The following is a 12,208-nucleotide window of genomic DNA, read 5'->3' on the forward strand; positions in this document are numbered from 1 at the left end:
GGTCCACTTGATGGCATGTTATCCTCAATCCATACACTGAGCGCCTTCTCCATCCTTTCTATGTGGACATCCTGGATGTGAGTGACCACTTTAGTGCTCGGTACAGCGCTCGCCGCAACACTTTCTCGGTTCGCCATCATGTTCTTCCATATGTAGCGAACGGTGGATTTGTTTACTCCATAGCATCTGTCCACAGAAGCCAAACTCTGTCCTCTCGACAGCTGGTCCAGCAGATCCACTTTGTGACTCCAGCTCATCATTTTCTTCTTCCTCTTGGCAGTCAACACATCTCCACACTGGTCTTGCGCTTGGGAGCCTTGTTTGATCAATGAGCAAAGGAGCAGAACGAGAGGCAAAACACTGGTCGAGGCAGCGGGCGAGAAGAATTATTGAGACCCAGGATACGCTGCACATAAGTAGTCATGCGGGAATTGTGGGTAGCTGCAGGAGGGGTGAGTTACCTACCCATTATTTGTGGGGGATGTTGTCAGATGCTAATGTGTTACCAGATGTACTCAGCTGGTGTCTGGGGGTTAAATGTGGTGAAATGTTTTAATTATGCAAGTGTGCATGCTCACATTTCATTCAGCAGGTGTCAGATGTGGTGAAATATTTTAATTGTGCAACTCGTAGGAGGGAAACATCTTCGGTATCTCGTTTACTGGAACTGAAGATGCGGTGAAGCATCTTTATGGTGCAAATTGTGGAACAATCTGCACAGCTTGGTTCCAATGTGGCTGGTGGAAGATTTTTTTATTTTTTTTACAACTATGTTATGTGTGATGCTCGTGGAAGATAAGTTTATGCGTACAATGCAGTACTACTGTACAGTAATTACATCCAGCTCGCTTTCAGCATGGCTCGAGGAAGATATGTTTTAGAAATGATTTATGTGCGCGGTTTGTGGATTAATTTTTTTTTTCATCTGCGAAAACCCCCGAATACGTGAAGCACAGGGTCACAAATGTCAAAGCAGGTCACATTTTGTAAACCATGAATATTTGGGATCTGCGAATAGCAGGGTCCGACAGTATATTCAAACCAGCTCTTGTACTGCATATTTGTCTGCAATTTCATTCATTCTTTCATTCATTCTTTCCAGTATTGTTGGCAGTTGAGCTATGTAGTGGTGTTAAAAGATTCATTTACTTATTAACCTCCGCCATCGAAGATGGACGGAGCTTACTGTTTTCACCCCTGTCTGTTTGTTTGTTTGTTTGTTTGTGAACAGTATTACGGAAAAACTCCTGGACGGATTTCGACGAAACTTGGTGGGGGGATTAGGTATGGTCCAACGATCATGCCATCAGATTTTGGACTTGGTCCAAAGCCCAATATGGCCGCTATGGCGGCCATTTTGAAAAAATATTTGAATTTTTTTTTTGCATTTCTACATGTTTTAAGTGATTTCCAACCCCCCCCCCCAAAAAAAAATTTGTTAGAGAAAAATAAAACAGAAATTTTGCACCTTTTTTTTTCAAGAAAAATTAGATTTTTTTTTTGGCATTTCTACATGCGCGTCAATCTTGTTTAGTTTATTCAATCGTGGTTGAGTAGAGTCTGATCGGTTTTGACCTACAATGAATAGGATATCAGGTTCACTTAAGTGATCCAGCAGTATTGGCGGCGGAGGTTTTGCACTCTACCGAGTGCTCCCCCTCTAGTTTATTTGCTGTTATTAAAATTTATTTTAGAGATTTCTTTATAATGAGTGCCATTCATTTTCTATGAAGCCAGACATCATCAAGTATGTAATAAGATTTAAATCGTGCATAATAAAGGCCTCGACTAATGAATGTTAAATATTGTCATCCATTTCTTACCTACCAGGTTCTGGAGTGTGGAGAAGAGCGTGTTCTATCTCTGACAGAGACTGAACAGCTGAAGGCACTGGAAGCTCACATGTCTCAGTTGTTACAAGCAGCACCACAAAAGAGAATAGCTCTCAAACACCTCGGCACCGCTTACAACCAAACCTTTGGGTTCCCACTGCACCTCCCCGACTATGATGCCAGCTCTTTACCTGAACTTCTTTCTCGAATTGACCACGTCTTAAAGGTGCGCACTGGTTGCCAAACATCAGACCGGACGTGGCAAGGATTCCCACCTTTGCCACGTTAATAGGGGAGCTGTGTGTTTTTCACCCCTGTGCAGATTGAGGATTGTGAAGAAAGGTTGGTGGTGCTGCGCAGCCGTAAACCGCTCCAGCAATTGGTCATACAGCTTCTCCTTTTACTGTCGGGGGAGCCCAGTAAACTTGGCAAACCGGTGCTCTTGACACGGCTGAAGCAGGTGTACGAGCAAGCGTTTGGCCGAACCATCGATCCCAAGGAGTTTGGGTTCTTCTCTCTCGCCGAGGCCTGCAAGATGATGCATCACGAGATTAAGGTCAAGAACGGTCGTGCAGTAACATTGAAGTGTGTCATATGTTGAGGTAACTGTGTGCTTTGATGCTGTGTGTCATCGTGAACAAAGATAACTTGGGTAACCACTCCATTGTTGGTCCTATTTTTGAAAACTGTAAACATTGAGGAAATCATTTCAATTTCGAGAGTCAAGGGTTGAGCAACTAGTTTCTTCCCATCGCTTGAGCTTGAAAATTCTCACTATAATTGCTCTTTTTAGGTCATCTCTTCGAGCATGACCTAATAATATGGATGTAGATGTCCTTCGATCCGTCCGTCCGTCGTCCGTCCGTTGCGAAAACGACGATTTTCAAATTCTATCTTCTCCGCCATTTCTCAAGCGATCTTGAATTTGATTGTGGCATATGAATTTATGGGACAATATCTAAATTTGGTCAGGACGGATTTTCGATATTCGCTTTCGTTTTCGTGTCACGTGACTTCAAAGTTGGTAAAAAATGCGAAAATGACGATTTTCATGCGAAAATGACGATTTTCAAAATCTATCTCCTCCTACATTTCTCAAGCGATCTTGAATTTGATTGTGGCGTATGAATCTATGGAACAATATCTAAATTTGGTCGGGCCGGATTTGCGATATTCGCTTTTGTTTTCGTGTCACGTGACTTCAAAGTTGGTAAAAAATGCGAAAATGACGATTTTCAAAATCTATCTTCTCCTACATTTCTCAAGCGATCTTGAATTTGATTGTGGCATATGAATCTATGGGACAATATCTAAATTTGGTCTGGCCGGATTTTCGATATTCGCTTTTGTTTTCGTGTCACGTGATTTCAAAGTTGGCAAAAAATGTGAAAATGACGATTTTCATGCGAAAATGACGATTTTCAAAATCTATCTCCTCCTACATTTCTCAAGCGATCTTGAATTTGATCGTGGCATATGAATCTATGGGACAATATATAAATTTGGTCAGGACGGATTTTCGATATTCGCTTTCGTTTTCGTGTCACGTGACTTCAAAGTTGGCAAAAAATGCGAAAATGACGATTTTCATGCAAAAATGACGATTTTCAAAATCTATCTCCTCCTACATTTCTCAAGCGATCTTGAATTTGATTGTGGCATATGAATCTATGGGACAATATCTAAATTTGGTCAGGCCGGATTTTCGATATTCGCTTTCTTTTTCGTGTCACATGACTTCAAAGTTGGCAAAAAATGCGAAAATGACGATTTTCAAAATCTATCTTCTCCTACATTTCTCAAGCAATCTTGAATTTGATTGTGGCATATGAATCGATGGTACAATATCTAAATTTGCTCAGGCCGGATTTTCGATATTCGCTTTCGTTTTCGTGTCACGTGACTTCAAAGTTGGCAAAAAATGCGAAAATGACGATTTTCATGCGAAAATGACGATTTTCAAAATCTATCTCCTCCTACATTTCTCAAGCGATCTTGAATTTGATCGTGGCATATGAATCTATGGGACAATATATAAATTTAGTCAGGACGGATTTTCGATATTCGCTTTCGTTTTCGTGTCACGTGACTTCAAAGTTGGCAAAAAATGCGAAAATGACGATTTTCATGCAAAAATGACGATTTTCAAAATCTATCTCCTCCTACATTTCTCAAGCGATCTTGAATTTGATTGTGGCATATGAATCTATGGGACAATATCTAAATTTGGTCAGGCTGGATTTTCGATATTCGCTTTCTTTTTCGTGTCACATGACTTCAATTTGGCAAAAAATGCGAAAATGACGATTTTCAAAATCTATCTCCTCCTACATTTCTTAAGCGATCTTGAATTTGATCATGGCATATCAATCTATGGGACAATATCTAAATTTGGTCAGGCCGGATTTTCGATATTCGCTTTCGTTTTCGTGTCACGTGACTTCAAAGTTGGCAAAAAATGCGAAAATGACGATTTTCATGCAAAAATGACGATTTTCAAAATCTATCTCCTCCTACATTTCTCAAGCAATCTTGAATTTGATTGTGGCATATGAATCTATGGTATAATATCTAAATTTGGTCAGGCCGGATTTTCGATATTCGCTTTCGTTTTCGTGTCACGTGACTTCAAAGTTGGCAAAAAATGCGAAAATGACGATTTTCATGCGAAAATGACGATTTTCAAAATCTATCTTCTCCTACATTTCTCAAGCGATCTTGAATTTGATCGTGGCATATGAATCTATGGGACAATATCTAAATTTGGTCTGGCCGGATTTTCGATATTCGCTTTTGTTTTCGTGTCACGTGATTTCAAAGTTGGCAAAAAATGTGAAAATGACGATTTTCATGCGAAAATGACGATTTTCAAAATCTATCTCCTCCTACATTTCTCAAGCGATCTTGAATTTGATCATGGCATATGAATCTATGGGACAATATATAAATTTGGTCAGGACGGATTTTCGATATTCGCTTTCGTTTTCGTGTCACGTGACTTCAAAGTTGGCAAAAAATGCGAAAATGACGATTTTCATGCAAAAATGACGATTTTCAAAATCTATCTCCTCCTACATTTCTCAAGCGATCTTGAATTTGATTGTGGCATATGAATCTATGGGACAATATCTAAATTTGGTCAGGCCGGATTTTCGATATTCGCTTTCTTTTTCGTGTCACATGACTTCAAAGTTGGCAAAAAATGCGAAAATGACGATTTTCAAAATCTATCTTCTCCTACATTTCTCAAGCAATCTTGAATTTGATTGTGGCATATGAATCGATGGTACAATATCTAAATTTGGTCAGGCCGGATTTTCGATATTCGCTTTCGTTTTCGTGTCACGTGACTTCAAAGTTGGCAAAAAATGCGAAAATGACGATTTTCATGCAAAAATGACGATTTTCAAAATCTATCTCCTCCTACATTTCTCAAGCGATCTTGAATTTGATTGTGGCATATGAATCTATGGGACAATATCTAAATTTTGGTCAGGCCGAATTTTCGATATTCGCTTTCTTTTTCGTGTCACATGACTTCAAAGTTGGCAAAAAATGCGAAAATGACGATTTTCAAAATCTATCTCCTCCTACATTTCTCAAGCGATCTTGAATTTGATCATGGCATATGAATCTATGGGACAATATCTAAATTTGGTCAGGCCGGATTTTCGATATTCGCTTTCGTTTTCGTGTCACGTGACTTCAAAGTTGGCAAAAAATGCGAAAATGACGATTTTCATGCAAAAATGACGATTTTCAAAATCTATCTCCTCCTACATTTCTCAAGCAATCTTGAATTTGATTGTGGCATATGAATCTATGGGACAATATCTAAATTTGGTCAGGCCGGATTTTCGATATTCGCTTTCGTTTTCGTGTCACGTGACTTCAAAGTTGGCAAAAAATGCGAAAATGACGTTTTTCATGCGAAAATGACGATTTTCAAAATCTATCTCCTCTTACATTTCTCAAGCGATCTTGAATTTGATCGTGGCATATGAATCTATGGGACAATATCTAAATTTGGTCAGGCCGGATTTTCGATATTCGCTTTTGTTTTCGTGTCACGTGACTTCAAAGTTGGCAAAAAATGCGAAAATGACGATTTTCATGCGAAAATGACGATTTTCAAAATCTATCTCCTCCTACATTTCTCAAGCGATCTTGAATTTGATCGTGGCATATGAATCTATGGGACAATATCTAAATTTTGTCGGGCCAGATTTTCGATATTCGCTTTCGTTTTCGCGTCACGTGACTTCAAAGTTTGCAAAAACTGCCCGACCTTCAGGAGGCTATATATTTTCTTGCAGAGATGACCGTCACTCCCGCATGGGGGTAATTTTATTATTTTTTGTTTACACTGTCGAGGTTCGTATGAGAGCTAACACACAAACACACAAGGGGAGCAGGAGACAAGAGGGGCAGGAGAAGGAAGGAAAAAAACAGTGGGGAACAGAGACCTGAGGAGATCTGTGGAAGGGAGAGGGATGGGGTGGGGTACACAGGGTAAACAATATGGACACCACAGGGACTTTCAGGAAGGAAAGAAGGGAATTTGAAGAAGGTGGGTTTGGGGTGGATTAACGGGGGTAGAAGAATAGATCATGGTTTTGGATGGTGGAATATAAGAGATGGTGGTGAACACCTGTTTCGAAGACCTGGAGGGAAGAGTGGGATTGAAGAGAGTGTTGGAGTTTGTTCCAAAGGTGGGGAAAAAGAGGAATGAAAGAGTGAAGGTGAGCAGTCATCTTGATTTTGGTAGTTTTACCAGAAGGGTTTGCTGGTGGACCTTGAGCACCCTGCGGAGATATGGGGGTGACATATCTCAGACAGAACAGGGGGTGGGGGAGACGAGGCCGGAAAGGAGATGGTAGAAGACAGACCACCGACCTACCTGCGGTGAGAGAATGTGAAACCCAAAGACAGCCTCATCGCGGGAGATACCAATGATCCTAAATGCCTTGGTTTCCACAGCGTGAAGCCACGAAAGATGAGGGGCAGGAGCACCAGCCCAGAGGGGAGACCAGAACTCCATCAGGCTGTGGATGAAAGCTTTGTGTGTGGTCAGGAGCTCAGGTGGGCTGGGAAGGACTTTGTACGATAGAGGAAGCCCAGTTGGTGACTGGCTTTGGAGGCGAGCTTGGAAATATGGCTTTCCCAGTAAGGATCATGGTAGTTTGTGAGACCCAGAAGCTTGAATGAAAGGACTTCTTCAAGAATATTGTTGATAAAGTCGATGAGGGGGGTTCCAGACAGTCCTTTTTGAGAGACATCGTGAGAGTGTGATATTTGTCAGGATTGAAAGACATTCTCCACATGTTAGACCAGCTTGTGATTTTATCCAGATCTGCAGAGAGTGAAGAGGCTGCTGCTTGCCGATCTGAGGGATGACAGATGGCACGGCAGAAGGTGGAGTAATCAGCAAACTGATAAGGAGGATTTTCCAGAGAGTCGGAGAGATCATTGATGAAAACCAGAAAAAGAACAAGGCCCAGAACGCTGCCTTGAAGAACTCCAGCCTGGACAGGAAGAGAGGATGAGAGAATTCCATTTAGGGCCACACGTTGACTGCGACAGGAGAGGAAGTCTGCGAGCCATGAGTGGAGATGTCCTTGTATACCACAGGAAGAGAGTTTGGTGAGCAGGGCAGGTTGCCAGACCATATCAAAGGCACGCGATATGTCGAGGGAGATGGCTCTGATTTCCTGTCTGGCATTGAGGATCTCCATCCAATTTTGGGAGAGCAGAAGCAGCATATCCAGGGTAGAGTGACCTGGTCTGAAACCAAATTGATGATCGGAAATCGAGCCATTGGAGAAGAGGAAGGATTTAATGTCTAAAGCGATGATAGATTCCATAACCTTGCTGATGATTGGGAGAAGGCTGATTGGTCTGAAGTTGCAGGGATCTGTTTTTGCACCTTTTTATGAAGGGCAGTAATGTTTGCTGATTTCCAAGCGGATGACCTTGAGTAAATGAGAGGGTGAATAGAACAGAGGGAGGGTGAGCAAGAGCAGAAGAGCAGGTTTTTAGGACACGTAACCACATTCAAGTTGATCAAGGCCGTGTGCTTTCTGCCAGTGGAACTTGACGTATTCCCAAGGAAATCTGGCATGGGAATAGCAACAGAGGGATGAAGTCGTACATCTCCATGGCAACATACCCTGGAAGACTAAAACAAGTCTGCATATGTTTTTGCAGGTTTTATATGAAGACAACGTTCCCACCGCCGTTCAACTGACTCCATTGTTTCAGTTTGCATCTCGTGTGCGGGCCTTGCTCCAGACCTACCACTGTCAACATTTATTTCTGACAGAGTTTCCAGCAGCCTTTGAAAAGTTTACCGGCAACGCTCCGGTACCTACTCAATATGGCTACGCATCGATGGACGAACTCATTTTGGCAATATCTCAGGTACTTGCTTGAGAGAGCACAATTGTTAATCCTGCTTTGTTGATGGTACTGGAAGTATCACATCAGACTTCTTTTGTTTTTTTACATTATGGTTTGTGTAAATTTAAAGCTTTTTATGCAAATACAGGAAACCCCTCATGCTCCTTCAACCCACAACCCCTTCTTCCCATCCCCTAGAATAACAAGGAAAACTAAATAATCACAAATAGAGGATGATAGGAAAGGGAAGTTTAGCGTGAAGGGGGAGGAGAAGAAGAGTGATTGAGAGAAAGTAAGTGGAGAAAGGTGTTTACAGTGTGCTGTGTGTGTGTGTGTGTGTGTGTGTGTGTGTGTGTGTGTGTGTGTGTGTGTGTGTGTGTGTGTGTGTGTGTGTGTGTGCGTGCGCACGTGTGTTGATGCACAGTGAAGCATATAAGAATGGGGAAAGGGGTGGAGGGGGGGGATAATGAATCAATGGACAAAATGTGGAAAAGGAAAACAGTGGGACGCCAACACTTAGAAACACCACAGCAAAGGTGAAGAATTGCAGGAGGGTGGAAACAGGGTCTCAGCGAGTTTAGTTGTGAGAATCTTTGTATCGAGTAAGAAAATATTTGTCTGTGAAGATGTTTTGGATTACGTCCATTCGATATTTAAGCACAAGGATATAGTTTTGCATTTGATAGCATATATTTGCCGGTGTATTTTGGTTTGATTGCACTACGTGATTTGCGTTAAATATAGGTTGGTGTAATCGGTGCATAATAACTAACCTGTATGAATGTTGTTCAGATATGCGATTGACGTGACAGCCTCCATCTCTCCATCAGAAAAGTCAAAATGAGATGACGTTTTGTAAAATAAATAAAAAAAATAAATAAATGAGCACAAACAAGATGTGCGCATTCCCCCATGTCCCCCAAAACAAGTAGATTTAACTGATGTTTTAAAACCCAGATGCAGCATCATTTTTGTGCCACAACCTGCACAGTAAACAAAAGTCAGTTGATTGTTCACTTCGGAATGCCATGATGTGCCTCAGGTGGTCTGTCTCAAGGATAAAGGCAAGAAGGCGATTCTCGTTCTGAAACGGGAACTCAGAGGTAGGACGGTGTCGCCTCTTTCTGTTTGGCTGTTCTTCCATCGAGCTCTCTGTTGTCGAGAGACCAAGTGTGCGTGTGTGTGCGTGCGTGTTTTTTAAGCACAATTAAAAAATAATAATAATTTAATTAGTTCCTGGCTACCCCAGAAGAACTGTTGTGTGTCCCACTGACGGGTTAATGTGTTGCAGGCATTTCTTGTTCGTCAGGATGCATGCAGCAATAGCTGGTGGTGTGGCACTTGCTTCCTCATACCCACTACTGATCTCTTTGTATATGTATATGTGTGTTATGTCGGTAAAAGCAAGCCTGTTTGTTTGCTCCTTGTACGGTTCCTTACCCCTGGGCTAATTTCCCCCGAAATGTGCTGCTTCTCATTTTTATATGCGGAAGGTCAACGTCACAATGAAACCTTTCAATTATTCTTTAAAATGATGTAAAAACGTGACATAACAGCGCTTTGGGAACTCGAGCATTGTACGTGCCCACCTCACCCCCCCCCACCCCTTCCCCCTTGGTAGGGGAGAGGGGCAGAGCTCAGCTTGCACCTCTGTGCTTCCTGTTTGAGAGTTGATGCTGTTCCGTTGGGAATTGACTCCATTGTATTTAGCTATTTGTATTCATTACGCAGAATGGAAATTAATATACAAAGGGGCCATAGTCTCTGTTGGGCTCCACTGACTGCAATGAGCGGTCGCACGATCCTGTACCACCTCAAATAAGGAATTGAGGTAATTTGGCCCATCATTGGCATGTTGCACTCCCGTTTAATTTTTGCTCCAGCTGTAAACAACAGCCTTCTTGATAGTTTGCTAATGTCGAAGTAACCCAGTTTGGTTTGGGTGACCAAACTTGTATGTTTTTCTGTATGATGCAATGGATTCCGTCAAATCAGGATGGTTTAAAGTAGTTACGTTATTCTGCAGTTAATTTAGATTCCTACTGGGCGTCGCCTACAAGTGTCGAGGTGGAGAAGGAGAATGAAGACAAGAAAGTGGGAGAGCTGCCTCGGTCTTCGCCATGTCCCGAGTTGACCAGCTCGTCAAACCCAGCTGATGCGGTGACGACGTTCGACAACCATGGTAATGGTTAACCTTGTGGCGTTTTGAATTTTGCCACAAAAGCTTTTTTGTGCTGCAGTTTATTTATAACTTATTTATTATTGGATCGAAGGTTCCTGAAAGAGCCTGTCTCGCACACAAGCGCAGGAGCGCTCCCGGGCACCAGGAATAAAGGACAAATTCCTGCTCGAACCTACAGGAGGCAATGCATCGGCAATGCAGCTGTATCCTCAGTAAATGATGCTAACCACAGCCATTTACTGCACACGACATAACCCACATACAAGAAGAGCCCTCCCAACCCAATCCTCCTGCACATGTATTTTGCTTGCAATGTAAAGCGGCAGGTAACCCGGTGTGTACCCTGGTTTAGAATATGTACACCGTATCCCTGCATGTCCAAAGAGGCGATTAAAAGGGTTGGCATCAGGAAGGTCATCCAGCCATAAAACATTGCCTCAATTAGAAGGGCACTCGGTAGAGCGCATACTTCCGGCACGCAATGCCTGATCCACGAGAACATATCGGGCCCAAAACAGTTTTGTAATATCATGCCACTATATATCGTTTTTGGCCTGATCTCTGAAGGTAAAGAATCACTTTTAAAATTAAATAATTCTTGTATCCAGATCTGGATCTTCACCAAAATCTCAAATCATTTCTTCCTTGTCACACATCAAACCTGTGCACCAAATTTCATCCGAATCCATCCACAACTTGTTGAGATATCGTGCCGTATATTAGTTTGGCCCTATCTCTCAATGCTGAAGAATAACTTGAAAAAATTTTGGATTCGGAATCGGATCTTCACCAAAATTGAATCTCTTCTTCCTTGTCACACACCAAACGTGTCCACCAAATTTTGTCTGAATCCGTCCACAACTTTTTGAGATATCGTGCTACATATCGTTTTTGGCCCAATCTCTCAATGATGAAGAATCACTGAAAAAATTCCAGTCGTCAGATCCGCATCCGGATCTTCACAAAAATCTAATCAGTTACTCCTTGTAACACACCCAACCTGCCCACCAAATTTCATCCGGATCCATCCTCAACTTTTTGAGATATCCTGCACACAGACAAACAAAAACAAACAGACAGAGAGGGGTGAAAGCATATCCTCCACTTTTGGTGGCGGAGGTAAAAAGGAAACCATGATGAGTACAATTAAATATGGCAAAGTGGAGAACATTGTCATGGGGGCCCGCAAGGCTCACACCCGCTCTGGCAAGGAAAATGGCCTTTAAAATGTCTGTTGTTGTTGTAAAGCGGCAGGTGCTCTGTAAGGGCAGGCAGCTGCGACTCGAGCTCGGTTGGAATCTAGGTGAGTTGAGATAAACAGCTGACCAACCTTTGCACAGGTGAAACTCTTCTCCATATGTACAGAAATCCATATTTTTGTAACTACCTACATGGAGGTTTCTGTAGTTTCGTTGTCAGAAAACATGCCACATTTATGGGGAATTATGGCGCTATTCCAATGTGCGGATCCGTTTCTTCACCCATTTCGTTGAAATGGGGTGTACGGCCAACATTCCTGTGTTCCTACACATTATTACCGAGATATCTCACTCTACTTTATTATTATTATTACAGCGCGGCGACATCGCGCTGTTATATAATTGGCTATTCTGTCCTGTGTCTTCTGTCACGTCTTCTGTCACACTTATCACCACGTACGTCCCTTTGATCTGAGGGCTGTAAATAGAAATTTGTCCAACGTCACAACTCTTCCCATCATGCATGCTAATTCACCGTGTCTACATTTAAATTTTATAACTGCAAAATTGTTTCATCATTCTTAACCTAGACTTTT

The 12,208-nt window shown here is 42.1% G+C and overlaps 1 protein-coding gene across 2 annotated transcripts in view; it reads left to right on the plus strand.

The window, feature by feature from the left end:
• Nucleotides 1-12,208, plus strand: part of MARF1 (meiosis regulator and mRNA stability factor 1) — a 121,089-nt gene that overhangs the window by 106,849 nt on the left and 2,032 nt on the right. For both annotated transcript variants that reach the window (XM_085862548.1, XM_085862550.1), the window contains exons 20-24: nucleotides 1,831-2,058; nucleotides 2,155-2,388; nucleotides 8,040-8,252; nucleotides 9,274-9,334; nucleotides 10,258-10,413. In XM_085862548.1, the coding sequence (XP_085718674.1) occupies nucleotides 1,831-2,058; nucleotides 2,155-2,388; nucleotides 8,040-8,252; nucleotides 9,274-9,334; nucleotides 10,258-10,413 (892 nt within the window). The remainder of the gene's footprint in view (nucleotides 1-1,830; nucleotides 2,059-2,154; nucleotides 2,389-8,039; nucleotides 8,253-9,273; nucleotides 9,335-10,257; nucleotides 10,414-12,208) is intronic.

This window comes from Eptatretus burgeri, chromosome 17 (genome assembly GCF_056783735.1).
Source record: "Eptatretus burgeri isolate ZD-2024b chromosome 17, Ebu_testis_v1, whole genome shotgun sequence".
In the NCBI taxonomy this organism is placed as follows: Eukaryota; Metazoa; Chordata; class Myxini; order Myxiniformes; family Myxinidae; genus Eptatretus; species Eptatretus burgeri.